Source organism: Protobothrops mucrosquamatus, unplaced genomic scaffold (genome assembly GCF_001527695.2).
Source record: "Protobothrops mucrosquamatus isolate PMUCROS unplaced genomic scaffold, P.Mucros_1.0 scaffold1265, whole genome shotgun sequence".
In the NCBI taxonomy this organism is placed as follows: domain Eukaryota; kingdom Metazoa; phylum Chordata; class Lepidosauria; order Squamata; family Viperidae; genus Protobothrops; species Protobothrops mucrosquamatus.
The window spans coordinates 29,575-53,942 of record NW_015387471.1 but is presented as its reverse complement, the minus strand read 5'-3'; the positions used below and the strand labels follow the sequence as shown (position 1 = coordinate 53,942).

Here is a 24,368-nt window from a genome sequence, read left to right as displayed (position 1 = left end):
CTTTTTAGTCCCACCCAGTCTGCCGTTACCACCACAGCCACACCCACCCAATGGGCCATGCCCACCCAATTGGCCACACCTACCCAATGGGCCACGCCCACCCGGCACCCGATGATACATAAATGGGTTTTGGGCTGCAGTTTGGGCACTCGGTCTCTAAAAGGTTCGCCATCACTGTTTTAGGCTCAATTGCGATTCTATGTTGAGGACTACCTGTACCTTGTACCAAGATGTGTATGTGTGTGGGTGTGGGTGTGTTGTGTGTGTATGTATGAAATTAAGTGTGCTTCAGCAGAGTTGAAAGGACGAGTCTAGCGATCCCTTTTTAAAGTTTTCCTCTGCTTAGCAGCTAAATGACTTTCCTATCTTTTCTCACTGATCTTTGTCAACATCTTTTATCCCTTTTGGACAAAGTTGAATAAAGTTCGCTGTCTTTACACCAGGGGTCTTCAAACTTGGCTCTTTTGTGGACTTCAACTCCCAGAATTCCTCAGCCAGTGTGCCTGGCTGAGGTATTCTGGGAATTGAAGTCCACAAGTCATAAAAGGGCCAAGTTTGAAGACCCCTGCTTTACACGGTCTGGAATTCTGAACAAAAAAGATACTATTTATTTTTATCCTGCCTTTATTTTCATAAATAGCTCAAGGCAGTGAACATACCTAATGCTCCTTTCTCCTGTTTTCTCCACCACAAACAATACCCCTGGGAGGTGGGCTGGGCTGAGAAAGAGAGAGAGAGAGATTGGCCCAAGGTCACTCAGCTGGCCTAAGACAGAACTAGAACTCACAGTGTCCCGATTTGTAGTCTGGTGCTTTAAGCACTACACCAAACTGGTTCTCCTTAATTTTTCAACATAAATGTGTGGTCCATTCAGTTCTTTACATACATGCAGATAGAATTGGCATGACAATTGCAGGTATTCTCCCTTCCAAGGGTTCATTCACACGTGGCCCTAACCGTAACTTGAATGTACCTTCTTATGTCCTCATGATACTGTCTCCATCTCATCCTCAGCCCATAACTGATGTTTTCCATTTTTTCATGACACAATTGTGGCTATATATGGATTCATTTGCTTTCAGGTTTCTGGACACTGTACTCCATGTCCCTTTTTCCTGTGTGCTGCTGATCTGATGTGACCGCTGGCTTCTGCAGGCAGCTCTCCAGTGCTTTGGGGAGACTAAGTCAGATCTTATCCAGACACCTTACTAACATAATCACCACTATGGTGAAACAGTGCAAGGCTGCTTTCAAGTCTTGCTTCTATGCTCTCATGAATGACCACGAGAGGGAGCATTAGACCTTTCTTTAAAAACAAGATTGGCTTTTTCTCCAGAAATTTCACCAGGGAAAAAACAGTTTTTAGCAGAAAAGTTTGCCTTCTTCTTCAGCTAATAAAAGAGAGTATTTTCTACAGTTTTTAAATTGCTTGTTTTCACATACAGTTTCAGTCCTTTTTTCTTATGTTTCCATGTCTTTTTTCTTATCTGCTGTAGTGTGGTCCCAGACTTTTTCTACAGAGGTTTCTTGTTTCCTGGCTTCTCTGGATATGATTTTTTGCCATCTCCCTCTCTCTCTGTCTCTTTTGGGTGGCAATTGCTGTGGGTATTATGGGCCCTTAGGTCAGGCTGGGCATAACTGTCTGGCTCTGGTGGTAACTTCTAGGAAAGTGATTCATGTCTTGGGCCATCATAGATAGAACGTCACTTCCTCCAGGCCTGGGCTATGTAGGTGCTAAATAAATTGGAACATTTTAATATAGTAATGATGCAATTTAGATAAAATAATATGTTCAGGGCATAATGCAGATCAGGCTACTCTGGTGGAAACCTGTTTCTTTATTGTCGGCAAATGTCATGAAACGTGATAAATTACACTATATAAAATGGTGAAAATGTTATCCAAAGGTAACTGTTATCGATTCGGTCATAGAAAACTTTGGTTGACCTAGGTGCAGATTATTTTATCACAATCTAAACCAAAATTTCTCTGTGTTAAAAAAGGAATCTGAGAAGATGATGGAAGACCACACCTCAGCTTTAATTGAAATGTCTCCAATGACTTCAAATTACTTGGCAGTTCCAGGAAACTCAACAAATGTACCAAAAATTGACATTAGGTAAAGAAAAAAAAATAAGCTAAAAGCAATTATTACATTGTTGTTGTTTGTGCTGTTGTCGCCGCTGGTATTGCTATTTCAATTCTTCCAGTAACCTCTTTGGAAAGATACTGGAATACCCTTTGGCACAGGGGTCTTCAAACTTGGCCCTTTTATGACTTGTGGAATTCTGGGAGTTGAAGTCCACAAGTCATAAAAGGGCCAAGTTTGAAGATCCCTGCTTTGTCACATCATTTGAGTGCCATCAACCACTTTTACAACTGTGCTCATATGCAGACACTCATGGCTCCATCACTGGCATTTTTTTAAGAGTAGCATCTTAAATAGTTTCCAGCTTTATAAATATATACACGGCCTAGTTGAGCTGTGTCCCACTTGTATGGGAAATGATATGGATTGTAGCTGCTGGAATTTCTATTTCCAAAATTGAGTCCTTAAAAAGGACCAAGTTGGGATTCTCCCCCCCCCCCAAGATCTTTAAAGATGTCCCCTTATTATTGTTGCTCAACGTGTAGCACCACCCTGCACCAGTTAACATCAGAATAGCATTCCTGGGGGGGGGGGGCTTCTCCTTCCATTTAAGATTGCCTCAGGTCCTAGTGTCAGCCTCAACTCTGTCCTCTTCTTTTTTGAGGTTTTTAATTATTTAGCTGGAGGAAGGATTTTAAACTCAAAGCTTGCAGCTGTTTTAAAACATTGTGCTGTTAAAGGAACTATTTCTGCAGATTGTTCTAATTCTGATTCTCTTCTCCCCCCCCCCCCCATGAGCAATGCAGCTACTATTATACTTTTTTAAAAAAAAGAAAAATCAAAACTATTTGTTTATTCTGCAGGTGCTCTTTCATGAGAAATTATTGAAGCTGTACTGAAAATAAGTTTCTACAAATAGATCTAACAAAGGATTGAATTTCTCCCACTCTTTCCCAGACACACCTTATTGAAGGAAAAATGAGTCCCTTCATTTACGCCTAGTTGCCTGTTATGTTGTGCTAGAATTTCCAGCGGGTTGTGGGACAAGATATTTTGCTCCTAGATCTATCTATCTATCTATCTATCTATCTATCTATCTATCTATCTATCTATCTATCTATCTATCTATCTATCTATCTATCTATCTATCTATCTATCTATCTATCTATCTATCTATCTATCTATCTATCTATCTATCTATCTATCTATCTATCTATCTATCTATCTATCATCTATCTATTAAATGTATATGACACCCATCTCACTCAAAAAGACTCTTTGGAGTTTGGAGTGCCATCGAAGAAAGTAAGGTTTGTATTGAACTAACTGAACTTTCTATTCCAAAGTGGATACAGGTAGTCCTTGACTTAAAACCATTTGTTTAGTGGCCATTTAAAGTTACAACAGCATGAAAAAAAGTTCTAATGACCATTTTTTTTGCGCTTACTACCACTGCAGCATCCCCATGGTCAAGCAATCAAAATTCAGAGGCTTGGCAACTGGTTCATATTTACGATGGCTGCAGTATCCCAGGGTCACGTGATCACCTTTTGTGACCTTCTGACAAAATCAGTCGGGAAGCCAGATTCACTTAACAGCTATGTTGCTAATTTAACAACTGCAATGATTCTCTTAACAATCGTGGCAAGAAAGGTTGTAAAATGGGGCAAAATTTGCTTAACATCTGTCTCACTTTGCAACAGGAATTTTGGGCTTAATTATGACTGTAAGTCAAGGACTACTTATATCTAATGAGGGTGGTATACAACTAAGAAAAGGATAACAATATCAGAAAAACGCAGGTGCTATTCCTTGCCTCCACTCCCCCATAGAGGGATATGTATGAACTGTATTTGTTCATTGACAGTCACTTTTAATATTTAAAAATTCTGGCATTCCACACTTCTGGCTTTTTAATTAGTATAGTCATGGCTTTGTTCACATAATCAGGGAAAAGGACAATTTTTCTAATCATAAAATATAATTCAGTGTTTTGAAAGAAACTGAATTATATGTGTTGTATTTGGAAATAGTCCGTGATTAATTCCTATCTCATTTAAGCCAGGGGAATCAACTCTTAAATATGAAGTTCTCTTAATGAAAAATGTCATTGTAGGCCTGATCCCGCAGATATTAACATCTCAGAAGAAATGCCTAAAACAACTGTGTGGAAGACTCTCACCATGAACACAGAAAAACTCTGAAGTTAAAAGGAATAGGTATGGAAATTTTCTATAGGACAGTCTCAAATCACTACATGAAATCTTCAAGAAATGATAATGTCACCTAGTTTGATAAGGAAACATCTGCAAGAAAACCACTAAGCTCAAAGAGCACCAAGGGCACTATAGTCTTCAAGGAAGATTATATAAATGGGGTAGTTTTAAAAATGGCATGCTGAAAATTGTTATCCACACTTCTCCAAATACTGTAGCTTTCCTATATCTATTACTGTGAACTGAATATAGTCAATGTATGCCCACAAAATCACCATACCATCTGTGTAGCATGGCAAGTCAACAGTTGTATTATATATAGTGTATAGATAGAGGAAGACCAGTCATTTGACTAATGATACAAACTTCTGGTCCAGAAGCAGATGTTTGCAAACTATTTCTGTCCATTTTTTTCTTTTGACAACCCTTGCATCGGGGTGGAGTCGGGGCGACTGAACAGAGCTCGAGCATTTACTGACTGGGTGCCCTTCCTGACACCTATGTAGAGTTCACAACAGACAATTACTCACTGTGCCCAGAGAGAGAAATATCTGCCACTACTTAGGATCGAACTCACAGCCTTCTGATTGTGAGCGTTCCATTTCTAGACTACTGTGCCACTTTAGACTGTTTGTATATGCCAAGGATATAATTGGACAACCATGGTTATTATTTGCTGTTTCATTTGCTTACAAATTGGGGTGGGGAAAAATAAAAGATCCGGGAAAATGTCTTTAGGGTATCCAGGACTAGTATCTCTAATGGCAATTTTCGATTTACAGCTTGGCCATTTGGGACTTGGCTTGGGACAAAGAGCTTGCAATCCATGAAGATGACTCAGGGAAGAGCCAAGATGTGCAGGCGAAGGAAAGAAAATACTTTTGCAATGGAAAAGGCGCAGACTAACTAGCTGCCCTGATACTTCCTTCATACAAGTAACTGGGTTCATATTAAAGCCATTGAGAAGTGATTTGATTATCCTTTGTGTGCTTCAGTGGGCATTCTAATTATCTTTTGACCAGCAAGGTAATGAAAGTCTAGTAGTGTTAAAGACTCTCTTGTGTACGCACACACATGTGCTGTATTTGCTGTATTACAATTTCTTAGTAGTAGAGAGATTGCTGCCACTTTTTTTTTTTTTTGCCTTCCGGTGTGTTTTCAACAATTTCCACTTTGAATGTACAGCAACATTATGCCACAACTATTTTGAGTTTCTGTTTGGTTTTGGTTTATTGGGTGCTACTTAGAGATGTGGGTGTTGTTTGCAAAATCCAATAATAAAATGTAGCTGAGTTACCACACAAGCAATTGATAAAAGGTAACCCAATATTACAAATAAGTGGGAGAAATGTCTCTATGTTTCCCCCCATTTTTATTTCATAATCACGCTGCTTAAATTCTTTTTTGGTTCCTTGTTTATTTGGCAGCCAATCTTGTGAAGAGATTTTAAGGAAATGTGTATGTTGCTTTGTTAATGTGATTTCATATTTAGGTGAATTCAGCCAAGCCATTGATCTCAGCAGTGAAAAGGGGAGGAAAAGGTGATTAATAGAAGAGTTGGTCAATGTCACTGTTTGCACTATTTTGATGATTACTAGTTGCCAAGGTAATGTGTGGGCAAAAATAAAATAGATATTGGACCTCAAGGTGTGTACAAACTAAGAGGTAGTGTAGTATGCTTAAGTGAAATGCAAACATCTATTATCTCTCTTCATCCATGTGATAAAATATATATCTGGCCTTGGGAATAGGAAGGGATGAATGAACTGTAAAGGGTGGTCATTCACAAAATATTATCCAGATGTGAGAAATAAGGAAACATGAGAAAGAAACTCAAAATAACGCACATATACAAACTAATTTTGCTCGTTATAAGATGTAGTACAAAGCAGCTCTGACAGTTTTCAAGATTCTGTTCTTCTTCTCTAGAATAATAAAGATAATTTCAAGTGGTCCTCAGTCTCATTTCCCAAAAAATTCTAGTTATAATGACATAAGACAAATTATTTGGCAAAAGTGATTTCTCCCTTTCCACTCAGCCTGCTTGGTTGACAGGAAGAAGGGGAGAGACAGAAGGAGAGAGAAGACATCAAGAAGATAAAAACAAGAGATCAGGGTTGGAGAGAAAATGGATGACTTTAATCCCACAGAGACCTTGCTTCTTATCCCATCCACTAGCATCATGTGGACTCCATAGTTTAATCTCCCTCGAAATATGACTGTGGACAGAAAAAGAGATTGTTCATTCCTACCCTATAGTCCATTCTAAACCATTGTTTTTTCTTTCCTTGTTGTTGTTGGTGATAGAATATTTAATCTCATGTTTCTAGCACTCAAGACAGCTTACAAAAAGAAGGACCAAAATGATAGAGACGAAAGCACACTTTGCATACAGTCCTAAGAAAACTGCTTTAAAGTAGCCCCACTGAACCCCTGTTGTTTAAGAGTTCACTGTGTTTTGGAGTGTGGTCATCATGTTGAAATGGGGATTTATGTTTTTGGAGAATAAGATAAATATTTTGCAGACTTTTTTAAAAGGACAGATGCATATCTATTTTTTTACCATACAACAAATTGTACGCACTGTAGTACAATCCCATTGAAGGCAATGCACAAAGTGTTAATGCGGATATTCTCTGCGTTAAAACATTTTAACCTGATGTGTTAAAGTTCAGTTCCCAAAATTCTTATCCAGTATCCTGGCATGTCACAATGTTAAGGAAGATTGCCCACACATAGTCGCTCGGGAGCAAGATAGTTAGATTCAGTATATCATTTCTGAGAAAGTTAAGCTAAAACGCATTGTAAATATTGGACAGTTAAGTATGCAGCAAAAAGTTTACTTTCTTTATGCATTTTAGCTCCAATAATTAAAATCTAAAGTGAAAAAAGCTGCATCGATGAGCAATGTGATTGGCAATGAAACTTTCCCCCCCACATTTCCTCTAATAGCATAAATTGCTGCCTTTGTTAGGAACTGGGAGGTGCCATTTCCTGCAGAGAACTCTTAGATGATCCACTTTGGTATGCAGTCTTGATGCAGCAAAATGACTCTTCATTGTGTCTTTTGTGATGCAGTGAGGCTAGCAAGGATGTGAAATCAAAGTTATATACACTTACATCCCAGGCTTCCATGTGGACTGGTATTTTTGGAAACCAAGCTGGCTCTGTGTTCCTTGTACTCTGTACTGTAGAAGTGTGGCCAAGTCATCTTGTAAGCTCATCTCTTTGGTAGTTCATCTTTTAGGCTGCTTCAGTATGGGAAATTTCAGATTTCAAATTCTTACAATGTCACTACCAAATATAGAAAAGAATCAAGCAATTGGTTCTTGCTGATTGACGTGAGACAACTTAACATTATGACACGGGTTTCCAATCTTTGAAGCCAGTAGGCATGTTTTATCTTCAGAAAGCATGTTATGGGTAAAATTCATAAAATGGTCCATATACACGTGTGGTTATTCACATGATGACCACTGCATGGAAATGACAAACTCTTCCGTAAAAAATCTGCATCACAAAACAAATTTTGAGGGTTTTTAAATAAAAGCATTTAAATCGTGTTACATATTAAAATAAAGATAATAATTAAAACAGTACTGATTCTCCTGCTTACCTAATCATAATTATAAAGAATAATAAAATAATGGCAATTTGAACAAAATTAAGTGAGAACTAAACAAATTTAAAACTTCAGGGGATGAATAACCTTGGGTTATGCAGGTATGATGACTGACGCTGCATGCCATCTGCAAGTTTCCCATAAATTAGTTGCAGGTAGTTCTCGATTTATAACCATTCGTTTAATGACTGTTTGAAGTTACAACGGCACTGAAAAAAGTGACTTATGACCATTTTTCACACTTACAACTGTTGCAGCATCCCTGTGATCACACAATCAAAATTCAGGTGTTTGGCAACTGGTTCACATTTATGACGGTTGCATTATCCCAGGATCGTATGCTTATCTTTTGTGACCTTCTGACAAGCAAAGTCAGTGGGGAAGCCAGATTGATTTAACAACCATGTTACTAACTTAACAACTGCAGTGATTAGCAACTGTGGCAAGAAAGGTCATAAAATGGGGCAGAAGGCACTTAACAACTGTCTTGCTTAGCAACAGAAATTTTGAGCTCAACTGCAGTCGTAAGTCAAGGACTATTTGTATATATGAAGAGACAGTATTTTTCAAACGATCATTCCAGTATCTTTCAGTAAGACCTTCAGTTTTTTTGATGGATTTCATTGCTGAAAAAAGGAAGTCACAGAAATTTGAGCTTTGCAGCAGTGTCTCTCATCACCACCCAATTCTAAAACTCTTCATGAGTTTAATTTAGGTGGTGGTTTGTATTAGTATGAATTTTCATAGAGCAGTGGGAGAGAAGCAGTGCTAAATATAAAGGCAACAAATTACAAATGAACATACATTATTTTATTCTGCCTAACTTAATATAAAATAAAAATTATGACCGATTTATGAATGAAACCCATTTCATTATCAGATGCAGTATATTCAACCTGATAAAACAGTTTCAGTCATTGGATGATTTGATGGATAATTTGAAAAAGAACCCAGTAGTATTTAATCAGTTGGGAAGGAAAAGCATCTTTCAAAAGGTTTATTGATCTGAGAAGACAACTCTACCACACATCTCCTAGACTCAGGTCTGGGTCTTAGTTGTGGCAATGTATTTTATTTAATAATCGTAAAAGAAAATGCTCAGCTTTGTGTCTAAAAGTTCTGAAAGACTCTTTGGATAAGTTGGTAGAACCTGAGTAGGAAATAGCAGAGCAATACAGGTAGTCCTCACATATAAACCACTCATTCAGCAATCATTCGAAGCTAGAACAACACTGAAAAAGGATACTTCCAACTGGTCCTTGAAGTAGCAGCCATTGCAGTATCCCTACAGTCATGTGATTATGATTCAGGCACTTGGCAACCGGCAAACATTTATGATGATTGCATATCTGATGGTCACATTCTTGTCATTTATAACCTTCACAGCAGGCTTCAATGGGGAAGCCATTAGGAAGTGGCAACTCATGATATGATGTCATGTTTAATGATCCACAGTGCATCTCTTAATCACCACTAAATTGAGCACCGTCACATGACATTTACTTTACATCTGATAGCAATAGAGTTGCCAATCCCAACTGCAGTTGGTAAACGAGGACCACTTGTATTAGGGGCTAAGAGGAGAAGGCAGAAAACAGCATCATGATAGAGTTCTGCAAGGTTATAGCTAAGGCAGAAAATACATTAATGTGTGGATTGTGGCAATTATTGGTTATTTATAGAGTACTGTTATATTAGTTGGTCAAATAAAACACCAACCACCTCGGTTAACACAAGGCTAGTTTCATATCACAGAGCTAGTTTAGTATAATAGATAAAGTATTAGGCTAGAAACCAGGAATCTGAATTCTAGTCCTGCCTAAGGCAGAAGCCAGCTGGGTGATTTTGGGCCAGTCATTTTCTCTCAGCCCTAGGAAGGAGGCATTGGCAAACCATTTCTGAAAAACCTTGCCAAGAAAATTGCAGGGACCTGTCCAGGTGGTTTCAGATAGGATTGAATGGAAGAAAAAGACTCATTCCTAACAATCTGTTCTGGAATAATATTGAAAGGTGCCACAGATTGATCTGTACTTGGATCATTCTGAATTAAAGCATACTGTAAACCTCAAGACTGGAAAAGGTCCCCAGTATTGAGAAATAAGCCTATTGTATCTTTCACTGACATAATCTAGAGAAGATGCCCAATATCTATTGAGGAATAAAATATTTTTGGAAAAACAGGGGAATAAATATTTGTTTTGTAAATAGCATCCAGATAGATAGTTTTTCAATTCAGAGGGTTGACATCCATTTGGAGTAGCGAGAGGAAGGAGGCTAAACTTCTGAACAGGACAGGACAGGGAAGACAACAGATTGCAAGGTGGAAAATTTACCTTTGTTGCCTCTGAATGCCTAATAGTTTCCATGACCACAGCATAGTTTTTTTTTAAAAAAAAATATTCCAATCTTCTGCAGAGTGGACCAGAAAAATACAAATAAAGACTAGCTGGAGGTAGTAAATCCATATCATTCATTGGGGGCTAAGGGACTGTAGACTTTGTTCCGGTTTCTTCCAGAACATTCATGAGGTCTGCTCTTCATCCATTTTAGATTAATCTCCCACAAACTGGAAATCCTAAAATGATGGAACTGCAATTCCAACAGACAGGGGGGTAAATAGGGAAAGATGATAACACACTCTGGGTTCAGTTGTTCAAGCATGTTGGCTATTTTTGAAAATTATGAAGAATTTCATAATCTTAACTGAAGAAGGAGGGGAATCCAAGAAAAGGTGCTGGCACATTTTTCTAGTGTTTTTTCTTCCTCCTAAGACAACTACATGTAGAAATAGAGAAACTATTTTCTTTTTAGATATAAAAGAAAACAATATTTATTTTGTTGTAAGAAATGTAATTTTAAAAAAACCCACCCCATATTGTAAATAAATGTAATAATGGGGAGATGGACTCTTACTGGTTCTGTAGAAACCGAAATACATTTGCTAAAATTTTGCTCAAAATTGAGTTATCTAAATAAGTATAGTTTTGTTGTTTTATGGTTAAAAAATCACTGATTCTGCCTCATACTTTGTGTCTGTACAAACTCTGTCAGTAATGATAATACTCTGATGATTGAGAATTGTACCCATTGCTGAACTATATGTGAAACTTCAATATTAAAATATTATTCTAAATGTACTCTTTGTCATGTTATTTTCAGAAGACAGTGTTTCCGTTGAAACAGGTTTTAAAATTTTATAGTGCTTTCCCATTTTCTGATTTTTAAAAATTATTTTACTTGAATACTCAACATATTTTTAAGATACTTAATTTTTTTAATCTGTGTGCATGCCATGAATAAAGGAAGTCTTCAATGACCAAATAATGAGCTGATATGGAGAATATCACTCTTTGCTTTAATTGTTCTCTGATTGGTGCATGTCATCTTTTTTTTAATTGTTTAAAAGTCTCCTATGAACTGGGCTTCCTGCCTACTCAATGTTTTCATTCTGAAGGAAAACAGACCAATAAGTGCGTATGGATGGGTCATGTATATCAACATTCCCTAGTTAATATTTGGAGGAGGAGGAGGAGGAGGAGGAGGAAGAAATTGCACACATATATTGGGATCCAGAAATGAGTGTGAAATCTGTGTAAGAAAATGAGAAAGAGGAAACAATACATGGTAGTAGTTTGCTACAGATAGCCAAACCAGGCAAAAGGACTGGATGATGCCTTCCCAGACAAGACTATAATAAGGTATGTTTAATATGACATTTATTGTAGATATATTTAGCAACAAGGGAAAGAAGTATCTGTAATTCACTGAGTTGGAAACAACAGAAAACGAGCATCAGAATATCAGCAAAAGTTCTCATTGCTGGATGTGCAGATGGGAACGTCCAATTCCTATATTATCCTTTTAATTGTACCTGTAAAAGAGACAGAGTGATCAGGAAAACGCTGAGATGTTCCATAGAAATCACTTTGAACTACTGAGTACATTTTAGAAAAAGTACAATAATGATGAGAAATTATTATTCATTTGGCTTGATCAAAGCCATTTGGATCACTGTTTCTCCCTGTAATTATAGAATTGATGATTTAGGAGATTTGAGCAATTTCTCTGCATAGAAAGACTGGGACAATTATATCAGCCCTACACGTAGCTTTTGATTAATAACAACAATTGGGACTGGAATTGTTGTTGCTAAGCAATGCGGTCATAAAGTATGATGTCACGTGACTGCACTGCTTACGGCAGCTTTTGCAGACCAGGTTGCCATCTTTAAGCAAGAACTGTGCGGGTCATTAAGTTAGTAATGTGACCATGATCTGACCGGCTTCTCCACTGTTGGGAAGCTGGCAGGGACTGTTGGAAATTGGGTCCATGCAACTGCAGCTCATTACAACATTGTAATTGCATCCCAGATACCAAGCACTCAGATCACGATCAGATGACCAGGGGAATGGATGGAACTTTGAGGACTTGTCGTAAGTAACACTCATTCAGTCCCATCACAAATTTGATCACTGAATGAATGGAGGGAAGTTGAGGACTACTTGTATGAGATAGACCAGGCTAAGAAATGGACACCCTGCCGACCTAATTCCACCCCTCCCCTTTATTAGAACAGCTATTAAGAGCAGAATCTTGCAACTACTCTGGCCTCATTTATTCTATCTTAATGAGAATGGGGGGGGGGGGCTATCTAGAGCATTTTTGTCCTGGGCTCACATTTTATTCATCTGATTCTTGTTAATAGCGGTTCTTCCTTCTGTCCTTCAAGGCTGAAACATTTAGCTTTTTATCTGTCTTCATTCCCAGGTAAGGGAAGATATATTAGAAGACAAATCATGCATAGTACAGGTAGTCCTTGACACAACCATAATGGAGCCTGCCCATTATGGTCTCAAGTCATGACAGTCATTAAGTGAGACGGCCATTTGATTGCCTCGCTTAATGAACCCATCCCTACTCTCCCTGATGCAGTTGTTAAATCGATCATGGGGTGGCTTACAGGTGGGGAAGCCCTGGGTGGCGTAGCACAAGCCTGCAGGGACCTGGTGAGGAGGGAGAAAGTAGGCCCAAAGCCTGCGGGCAGTGGTGGGATTCAAATATGTGAGCAACCGGTTCTCTGTGTGGATGCCGCTTCCAGAAGTCAATTCTGGGCCTGGGCAACAAAAAATTAGCTACCGGTTCTGCCAAACTGGTGCGAACCGGCTGGATCTCACCACTGCCTGCAGGGGACCTGGTTGGGCAGGATGGGGCAAAAGATACAGTAGGTGGGAGAGGCTGTTGCAGCGTCTCTGTAGTCGGTCATAAGGCCAGATAACCATAAATGAATGGCTGCTAAGCAACCAGCCATAAATTGAGGACTACCCATATGGAAGTGCACTTTAGAAAGATCCAGAAAGGTTCATACACTTCTTGTATTTTTTCTGATTTATTTTCCCAAAGGAGGTGAAGGTGGCCACAGCTGATCTCCTGCCTCCATTTCCTTCTCACAACCATCCTATGAAGGAAGTGTGGATGGAAGTGTTTAACTAGCTTTGGCTACTAGCATTCAGTGAGCTTCAAAGCTAGGCAAGGAATTCAGCTGAGGACTTCCCAATCTTAGTCCATTGTTCCAAACTTGCACTTCTATCTTTTCCCAGAAAGAGAGAGGCCTTCAGATAGAACAGTGTTTTTCAACCTCAGCAGCTTTAAGGTGTGTGGACTTCAACCCCCCAAACTCCCAGAATTCTGAGGTTGAGAAACACACATAGAAATGTGAACCTAAGCATCAAGATGCAGTATCATATTTTACCTAATGTAGCCTTACCTCAACCAGAAAGAGCCAGGTGGATAGCCTAAGAAAATGGGTTTTTCTTTAATGAACCGCTTTGTAGAACTGTAAAAAGAATGAGGCAAAGGTTATGAGAGCCACAAAAATGTTGTGATCTTAAGCAGGTCTACTCTGAAGTAAGCCACACGGCATTCAGTGGAACTTAATTCCAGGTGGAAATCCAGAGAATTGCCTGCTGAAAGTGCTACATCTACTCTGAATAGCCAAAATAGAAAGGCTGATTCGCGGTGATACATATCGTCCTCAAAAAGATATTCAGAATATTATATATTGAAGAGCTGTCAGGAGGTCAGTATTCATTTTTGAGACTGGCTTCCTTAATGGGAAGGTTTATCTAGACAAGAGACTATTAAAAGATAAACAGTCTTCTGTCTTTTAGATATAGGTTTTTTTCTATCTATTCTGTCATTTGCAGAATAAGCTATGGATATTTATGGATGTCGACCTTGCAAAGCAGACTAGAGAGGAAATATGGCCATAATACAATAATTCTACATTATTGTAATGTTATATTAATAATAGCTCATATTATTATATTAATAGAATCTTGCAAGTCTGAAAGTATATTCTCCCCCCACCACACACACAAACACACATCCCCTTTACTGCTAAAGATACTAGGGAGAGTTCCACATTCCTTTTGCAGGCTCTTTATATCTGACCTTTTCTTATCCTGTGTCTTTTTGCCCAGTCTTCCAAAGTCATTCCCACATACCTTTACACTGCATCACATGTGGGGGGGGGATAGCTTGTTTGTATAGATTTGCATATATAAGCCCACACACATTATACCCACATATGTCCTCCTTTTGGGTTATGCATTTGTGTCTTGTTTGTGGTTTTCCTGAGATATTAGGATTAATCAAATCAATCCTGGGGAAATTGGAGACTAGTCTATGAACAAATCAACCTTTGATTAAAGGCATTGATTTGATTTTGGGGCTTTTGTTCCTCAAATCTGATGATCTTGTGAGGTGCTTGCCTGCAGCTCCCATTATTTTACACAAGAATTGGGAAGGCTTGGCAAGTATGATGTAGTCTGTACTCTTGCATGCTGCATACACAGATAAAAACAGTGTAGTGAGCAAGAGGAGAAAAGGTGAGAAGGGAATTAGATTGTATTTAAAAGTGACCTGCATCTACAGTACAAATACAATCTAACAAACATCTAACTTAACAAAGATAAGGATTCCAATGAACCAGTTACAGTGAGGAAAAGCTTTTTTATATGGCTATTAAACAACAGGTGGTCAGAAATCATAATTTTACCACAAACCATCCATTGACCAATCATTAGAATTGATCATCATCTATAAAATTCAATCATCATCTGCTTAAACACAAGAGATGATTTTCAAGAATCATTTTGCTTTGGACTCTTTATAATATTCCTTAGACACATCAGTCTTTATTTTGAAACGCATGGTGATTTAAAGGACATCCCTCACTACCTTTTGTATTGCCCAATTTAACTCCGCTGAATGTTCTTAGATATATTTGAATGTATTTAGAATCACTTCTACCAAAAAAATAAAACCAAATTCTTATTTAAAAACCTAGAAGATGGTTGTCCCATGGAGGCTGGCAGTTTTGTTCAAGCTGCAGCTGATTGTCATACATAGCTCTTTCATAGAGTCATTAAATATAATTAATTTTATCTAGGCTAATTACTCTCTTGACTCAGCCCTCAAGGTCTACCTGTCCTTCTCCTACAGTTCAACATTTTCTACCTGTAACGTTTGGCATTGATGAGCCAATGCACAAAATCTCTGGCCTTCATGTTGTCCAAATGTTCAGTAAAATCGCTGGTAAAAGTCCCTTCAGAATGGCGTTTGATGTCAGAAGTAAAGCTGTGGGCACTTTTCATGTTGTAAGACTGCTGCCACCTGAGTGAAAGCCAAGGATGAGTTGCATTAGGCATTCTCCCCCCAAAAACAATACTTTTATTGCTTGCAATTGTACACCAATGACACATTTCTAATACTAGCGAAGCCACTGTCATGATTGGACACCTCTGTTCTAGTCTCAGAGCATGTGATGATAATTTTTTGTACATAGAATAAAACCACAAAGTAATATGATATAACTGATAAGCCAGCAATGACACTGATATAGTTTGAAATTGTCAATGGGTGTCATAGTGTCTGCAGTACTCTTGATTGTGCCCAGCAAGGACATTCACAGGGTGGATATGTGTGTCAAAAGGTAAAGGTGATCAAAGCCCTGCCTCTTTTTTATGTGTGCTACACACCCCTTGAAACACCATGGTGCCCACTGACTACCAACAGCAAAATAATATATTTTGAAAATTTTAAAAAATGGCTGAATTTGCTGTGCTTGCCAATTCTAATAAGATCTCACTAGCTATCATGGCTGTGGTTTCCTAGTTTTTTCATTGCCATGATTTTTCCAGTTTTAGTTCTGAATTTTGGGGTTGTGTTCCCTTGGACAGAAATGGTGTGCAGTTGGGGGATTTTTCTAGACCAGTGGTTCTCAACCTGTGGGTCGGGACCCCATTTGGGGTCGATCGACCATTTCATGGGGGTCGCCAAGCAAGGCTGTCCGCCATTTTTTTTTGTCTGCCATTTTTTTTGTCCGCCATTTTTCCCCCTTTTCCAGCGGGTGCCTTACCTCCCTTGGGCTGGGCCAGCTGGTGGTCGGCCTGCTCCGTCTCTGCCGCTTGCCAGCTACGCCTCGGCCGGCGCAGGGGGCGGAACCACACATGCACGGCGCTCCCGGGCAGGGAAAGTCCTCGACTTATGACCGGTTGGGTAGTCCTCGACTTATGACCGGTTTAGTCCTCGACTTACGACCAATTTAGTCCTCAACTTACGACCGGTTTAGTCCTCGACTTACGATCGGTTGGGGTCGCGGCATTAAAAAGGTTGAGAACCACTGTTCTAGACTTTCAACTTGCCCTTGAGGTGGATGCGGTGGGAAGGTCATAATTCGGATTCATCTATTACACTAATTGCAACTCTTCCTGAACCAGGAATGCCTCCTTATTGTTACTCAGTGGACTATTCCAATATGCCCTGCATGGAGCTGCTCCTGAACACCACTCAGAAGCTGCACTTGGTCCAGAATGTGACGATGCAGATAGTGATGAGTATGCCTTGGTAGTCTTATGTAACACAGCTGCTTTGAGGAAAATGGAACCCAGGAAATATGTCTTCTCTATCTCAGCATCTAATCCCTGGAATCATATCTCTCCAGAGGTTTGTATACTCCCAACCATGCAAACCTTTAAATGGGCCTTGAAGACCTGTTTTTCCCCAGAATCTGGGGAAAAGGTAGGTAGAGTGTGTGTGTCCCCCTAAGTGATATGGTGTCCATGGATTGGTGTATGCTTTTTTCCTTGCATTAAGTGCTGTATTTAACTTGCACATCACCTAGAGCAGTGGTTCTCAACCTTTTTAATGCCGCGACCCCAACCAGTCGTAAGTCGAGGACTACCAAACCGGTCGTAAGTCGAGGACTTTCCCTGCCCGGGAGCGCTGCACATGCGTGGTTCCGCCCCCTGCGCTGGCCGAGGCGTAGCTGGCAAGCGGCAGAGACGGAGCAGGCTGACCACCAGCTGGCCCAGCCCAAGGGAGGTAAGGCACCCGCCGGAAAAGGGAAAAAAAATGGCGGACAAAAAAATGGCGGACAAAAAAAATGGTGGACAGCCTTGCTTGGCGACCCCCGTGAAATGGTCGATCAACCCCAAATGGGGTCCCGACCCACAGGTTGAGAACACTGACCTAGAGTCCTCAACTGAGTAGTCTTATAAATCTGGTAAATTAGACAAACAAACCCTTTAATTTAGAATTTTTCACTGAGCATTTTTTTTAAATATTTGTCTTCTTCCATCAAGTTATCTGAAATTACCCTATGATTCAACTCTCCTTCAAAGGTGTCATTGGTCTGTGACAAGACCCAAACTACCATTTCTTTGGATATGCTGATTGGAATTGCTCAGAGATACAGTCAACACAACTGAAACAGACCAGTCAGTTATTAATAGAGTTTGAATAAGTTGGTTTTCAAAAAGGGGAAGTGATTGGCTGTCTTCTATCTTCTATTGGCTTTTCTACCTTCCTCTTTAAAGCTTTCTATATTTAATACAGTATATCAATTGAAACAGAGACTAACAAGAGGATTATATCACATCATCTCAACCAGATTACAATATACCGATGAAAACAATCCCATGCAATATATTTACATAAAATGAATGATAAGGAACAAGACAACAATAGAATTAGTTATAAAAAGAGAATGAAGTTGAACTCTACAGTTGGTTTGTGAAGAAGGATTATTAATGTGTCCCTAAAAGTATGCTTTTATTTATATTTGTCCAATTGTCACATTGCAACACTCCTGTTCATCCTTCTGTTAGTACATAGGATCTCCTTTTATTAAATTATTAAAACATTGTTAACATTTAATTGCCTTATATTTTATTGATCACAATGCAAAAGTTGTACATCTATTTCTACTAGTTTACAAAATCGATTCTTGAAAAAGCTTCTGAACTTGCCTTCCTTGGAGTCTCATGGCACACATTTGGGCAAGTATGAAGCTAACTCTATATCTGAAATTGTTCTCCAACATAAAATCCCTGAAAGTTCTGACTTATATGTCTGTAATAGGACCCTGGTTTTGATTGTACTTGCTACCCTTTCAACCTTTCCCTTCCGTTCTCATCATAATTTTTGGCAGTCTCTTATACTTTCACCTTTTCCTTCACTCCTTGTCCCATCCTATCTACTGCAGGGTATCCCATTGACCTTCCTTCCACTCCCTTCTCTCCTCTGTGCCTTCCTCAAATTTTGTTTTATCCAAATTTAGGTTGCAGAAGATTTCTGTAGGAAGTTGGCAAACGTTGAGCCTTCTGCAATTCTTCCCTCTCCCCATACACCCCCAACTGAAATCAAATATATTAAAAAAATTTCATACCTAGACTCATCCGTTGAATCCTTCAGGATCATTTGCCAGCTAACAGGGAGTAAAGCTACAATGACTGTGGCAGAAATACAGATCCACCATGTTTTCTTCATCAGATCTTCTGAAGCAAGGCAAACAAAAGCATGAAAAAGAATTGGACCACACTTTTAACTTTCCTACCAGTTTAGGACTGGATGCTCATAGGAAAACACAGTTCGAGCTTTTTATTATCCCAGAGATGAGTTGGAATTGTTCTTGCAAGCATTGAGTTTACAATCCCAGTTTTGTATACTCAAGTTTTTCAAGGTTATGCAGAAGAATCCAAAATAGATAAACTAAAGTAGTTGGTCAGAAGTTGATTCGTGTTTGCATTATTTAGAGGAATTGGCAATTTCTAACACAGGAAGAACAATAATAAAGTTCATCCTCCACAAAGAACGAAGGTGATCAGTTAAGATGGGAATCATTGCCCAGTGTACTCACATCTCCATTTTGCTCTTCTTTTACTATTTTTTTTTAAATCTGTGACTGCAAAAGACACTGAAGCAGATTTGGCCACTGTCTTCTAAACACAGAGAGCTTTGAATTAGGTTAAAAAACTTGTGAACAAAACCTGGATTTTTTTTCCAAATGGTTCCATTTAATATATGATTGTTTTTCTGTAAAATGATTGTATTACTGTAATTCCCTTGATTGCTTCGGAAAAGAGGCACCCAATCTAATAAGCTGCGTATCAATATAACATGAGAAATGCCTTTCTCATATCACTGAAACAGATAGAACATCTCTCCGGCTCCTCATGCTTAGTAAGACTATTATTCACAAATCTGCTTTTAAACAGAATTAAGCAATGCAGAGGATTTCTAGTTAAACTGATAAATACAATGACATCTCAGCAATAGCTCATGTTTCTTACATTATTCCATCTAAGACAACCTCTCAGGACCTCAACGGACAACAAACAACATTCTTTCATTCTTGATTTAGTAGAAAACTAGAATATGGTGGGAATAAGAGATTCTCCAACCTTGTTTGAAAAATAGATTTTGTTTTGACAACGATAATGCATACTTTCATGCTACAGATAGTACGGAATGGGATGTGATGAAGCAAATCGTGCTTACCTTCTAAAAGATGAAAGTTTCTCCTGTGTTCCTTTTCTTTGTATGAGCTGTTTTGTGGCTTAATGCTATTCTTACCAGTGCTTTTAAGCTTGTTAGTAGAATGTTAAGGGATGACAGGTAGGTCATTAGTGTTCCAAATTTTAGTTGGATAGGTCAGTTATGAATCATTCCTGGATGTCTCCTTGCTTTCTTCTTCTTCTACTTTATTAGTGGTTCCACACAGAAGATGAAGCCAACCAACTCCTTCAAAATGTCTTGTGCAATTGATGGAGAAAGAACGTCATGTGTTTTGTCCCATACAACATTATGTATTGTCCTATTAAAAAAAATCCACCATTTTTCAGATATTAACTGAGCATAGGAAAAATATAGGCCTCTCTTACACATATATTTGGGATTTGTATTAAAAAGCAACAGTTAGACAATTGGGCTCCACCATTTGTTCATATTCACCCTGTGCTATATTAATCTATATACTCTTATCAACAATAAAAGGGGCCATCCATATACATTTGATGAAATAACTTCTAATCCATAAAACCTTATGTTGTAAGGACTGGGCTGATATTGTTACAATAACATGAAAAATATTTTCATCTGAATTATTTTCCCTCCATGTATCCTTTATATTTTCTGGAAAAAAAGTACCAACTGATGTTCCGGTTAATGAGGCATAGGTTCTCCTCCTACTTCTCCGAATGGAGGCTCCATCCATCATTTTTTTTGGCCCCAAATATCTTCATGCAACCACAGACAACGAGCCAAGATTTTGAAAAAAAATCTTCTGTAATCTCCTGAGGTTGCTGAAGTCTTGTGACATTTCAACAAAGGTGGCCCAAATCTTGTAGAATTTCATGAGGAAGAATGTGGAATTGTTGTAAGATGTTGTGCAAGGATACTAAAATAGTCTGAGCTCTATCTGAAAGTGTCCTGTGTTTGAAGGATCATGCCCTGCAAATCTGGTTGAAAGACGCAGGAAGAAAAGTACTTAAAACCTGAATGGCATTTTTTCCTTTGCTTCCTGTCCAGTTTGATTGGACATTGCCATATGGATATTACCAGTCATGATCTTATAATATGGATAAGTCTTCTCATTCTGAATGCATTTGATGTTCATGATATTCACTCCAGACTTTTCTCCTCCACTGAGTTTGTTTTAGTATCATTTAAAAAGTATCTGTTGGAGAACAAGAGACTCCTACTAATTAGGCACCTTCTGGGATACACGTAAACTGACCTTCACAAATACAGATTCATTAGTGCGACCTTTGATGAACTGAACTTTCTATTAAGCTAATATTTTAGTGCATCATTGGGTGCCTCTGTTATGATTGCTGTCAAATTAAGCTGCAGTGTGATAACTTGGTTCTTGCAGATGTTAGGCATAATAGATATTAGAAGCTAATAAGTAATTCTGGACTATACTTTTTTCAAAGTAGAAATATGGAGAAGAGAATATTAGAAGCTAATAGGCAATTCTGTATTGACTATACTTTTTTCAAAATAGAAATATGGAGAAGAGACAGGGATATTCTACTCCCAGCTAGGGATCAGTGAATCACTAAACTTTTGACTGTACATGTAAATAATAAATATTCATCTTACACCCTCCCCCAACCCTGCTGCCATGCAGAAGCAGATTAAAATCTTCTGGAAGATTTTTTTTCCAATTAGTTTTGAAAGGTCTTTGGGAATTGTTTACACACCATTCCAGTTTTAAATTAATGCTGAATTTTGTTTTTATAATTTGTATTAATTATATTTTTATTTGAACCTTGGACATGTATTTTTAGCTGTTAAAGTTAATGATTGCAGTGGTCTAAAGACCAATAAATTAATATAGAAAAAGTACAATAACATCCCAAACTGGTGCTTTCAAAAATATATACAAGTGTCTATGTCTGTGTTTGTTTGCAGGAACTCCATTCTTGCAGAGCTTGTTTATATTCTGCTAAATTAAAAAGTACAAATGCTCTCACCAAATCTGCACCAAATAGAATCTAGGACAGGATTCTTTCTCTTTATCCCTGTGGATTTTTTACATGCATTCATTTATTGCTGCCAAAATGATGACAGAGAAACAGGAAATAAACTACACAAAGATATAATACACACATTGTCAAAGAAAAAATACCATAGTGTTTTCTAAGTGAAAAAATGCAACAAAAGAAAAATGATACGTATTTTAACTGTTAAAATAATTACAATTCTATATATTGTTATCTAATGCAATTATTATTCAAGCACATATTTATATTAATGTATTTGTATTAACTAACATTTTATTATCCTGTTGTTTTTTCTATAAGTGAGTCTGATATTTCATTATATTGGTCCATACAAAGTCTAACATCTATAGGCAACATTCTGATAGGTGGCGTGCAATCCGATCTTCAGTCCATTGAGTGAAAGGTGTCATTGCTTCTTGATCTTCTGGGTAAGGTCCAGTTTAGTCTTTATCCCCATATTGATTGAGCAGGGGGCTTGAGCAGGGGGCTGGACTAGAAGACCTTCAAGGTCCCTTCCAGCTCTATTCTATTCTATTCTATTCTATTCTATTCTATTCTATTCTATTCTATTCTATTCTATTCTGTACTCTACTTCTATTCTATTCTATTCTATTCTATTCTATTCTATTCTATTCTATTCTATTCTATTCTATTCTATTCTATTCTATTCCATTCCATTCCATTCCATTCCATTCCATTCTATTCTGCATGCAGTGATCTTGATTTCAGTTCCAGAGCTTTCCAGTTTTAAGAGGTTGCAGATGATGAGGAATCACATCGTATGCTGAAGAACGTGATCAAGATTTCTTAGCTTGGAAGCTCCTCTAGATACAGATACTTCATTTCCCATGTTTCTTAGACAATATGACCAAAGCTGAGAATGCTGGGAATTGAAGCACATTCATCTGGACAATACCAAGGTTGAGTAATGTTGGTTGGGAGAGTTGCTGCAATAGATCAATGAACTAGTGTTGGGTTTACTACGTTAAAACAGGACATGGACAATAAAAGGGAAGGAATTTAGATTAGGGAGGGACAAACTATAGGGATAACAGTGTTGCAAAATCATTAAAAAATTTAAAAGCCAAGGATCCTTCTTAAACTGCTGTCTTGTGTTTCTGTAGTAGACTATGTCACTTGAGCACAATGTACATACACTAGAAAAATGGCAGCATGCGCTACAGTCATATGGGCTAGGTGTTCAAATTAAGTCCACTTCCTACATTGCAGCTTTGCATCCTTCCCTTCTGAACCTATCACAGGTTCTTTTATGTATAACCAGGTTAGTGGGCTTCAACACTCCAATGTAGCCAACACAATCCCACCTGGTCTCTAGGCCACACAGCCACAAGTACGTAAAGGCTAGTACACACAACTTACTCTATCCCTCTTCCCTTTATTCTACCACAACTTATGTTCTTCCACATCTTCTCTTTGCGAGCCCTGTTTCTGGAGAACAGTATCAATAAAGTAAATTAACCTTAGGCTGCTTCAGGTCCCAAACAAATACAAACCACCTTCCCTCTGACTCCCCCTCCAGTCCCTGCTCAGATTTATAGACACCAGTTGCTGGGCTGGCTAGGGAGAGAGGTGTTAAAGGGACAGCACACCCACAGCCCAGGTGCTGGCCATTTTGCAGGAACTATGTCCTCTCACAGAACCATTCCAATTCACAGCATACTAAAAAGCAGAGACATCACACTGCCAACAAAAGTACGTATAGTCAAGGCCATGGTTTTCCCAGTTGCAATGTATGGCTGTGAAAGTTGGACCATAAGAAGGGCTGAGCACCAAAGAATTGAGGCCTTTGAACTATGGTGCTGGAGAAGACTCCTGCGAGTCCCCTGGACTGCAAGGTGATCAAACCGGTTAGTCCTAGAGGAGATCAACCCTGACTGCTCTTTAGAAGACCAGATCCTGAAGTTGAAACTCAAATACTTTGGCCATCTAATGAGAAGGAAGGACTCACTGGAGAAGGGCCCAATGCTGGGAAAGATTGAGGGCAATAAAAGAAGGGGATGACAGAGAATGAGGTGGCTGGATGGAGTCACTAAAGCCGTAGGCGTGAGCTTAAATGGACTCCAGAAGATGGTAGAGGACAGGAAGGCCTGGAGGAACGTTGTCCATGGGGTCACGATGGGTCGGACACGACTTCGCAACTAACAACAACAACAAAATAAAGGATACAATGAGGAAAAGATTAAATGTGCATCTCCGCTGAGGAAGATGTGACATCTGTCTCAATAGTCCAAAGGTTCAAAGAAATCATCAGCGTTTCTCAGCTAAAGCAAGCAGCCTAAACAGTTTTTTTGTATAACGGGTGGTCCTCAACTTATAACCCCCCCCCCCGGGACCAGCATTTCTGTTCCTAAGCAAGGTGGTTATTAATGTGGCCAATTTTACGATGTTTTTGCCAGACCTGTTAAGCAAATTAATGCAGTGGTTTAGCGAATCCTGTAGTTATTATGTGATTCTAGCTTCCCCATTGACTTTGCTTGTCAGAAGTCTGCTGAAAAGGTAGCAGATGGTGATCACTTGATTCTGGGATACTGCAACTGTCATAAATACATGCTGATTGCCAAACGCCCAAA

General features: G+C 38.7%; 2 protein-coding genes across 2 annotated transcripts in view; one reads left to right on the top strand and one right to left on the bottom strand.

Annotated features, from left to right (window-relative positions):
• Positions 1-4,293, top strand: part of SLC4A8 (solute carrier family 4 member 8) — a 51,275-nt gene extending 46,982 nt beyond the window's left edge. Inside the window, exons 22-23 of the mRNA XM_029285090.1 lie at positions 2,004-2,119; positions 4,179-4,293. Of these exons, the coding sequence (XP_029140923.1) occupies positions 2,004-2,119; positions 4,179-4,293 (231 nt within the window). The remainder of the gene's footprint in view (positions 1-2,003; positions 2,120-4,178) is intronic.
• A 7,422-nt stretch (positions 4,294-11,715) lies between these two features.
• On the bottom strand, positions 11,716-18,757 carry LOC114922899 (exendin-3-like). Its single transcript, XM_029285091.1, has 4 exons — positions 18,657-18,757; positions 15,446-15,601; positions 13,692-13,760; positions 11,716-11,798 (listed from the first exon to the last, which is right to left on the bottom strand). Exons 1-4 carry the CDS (start codon positions 18,755-18,757, stop codon positions 11,789-11,791), a joined length of 336 nt encoding a protein of 111 aa, XP_029140924.1. The 3' UTR covers positions 11,716-11,788.
• Between the last annotated feature and the right edge of the window lie 5,611 nt (positions 18,758-24,368).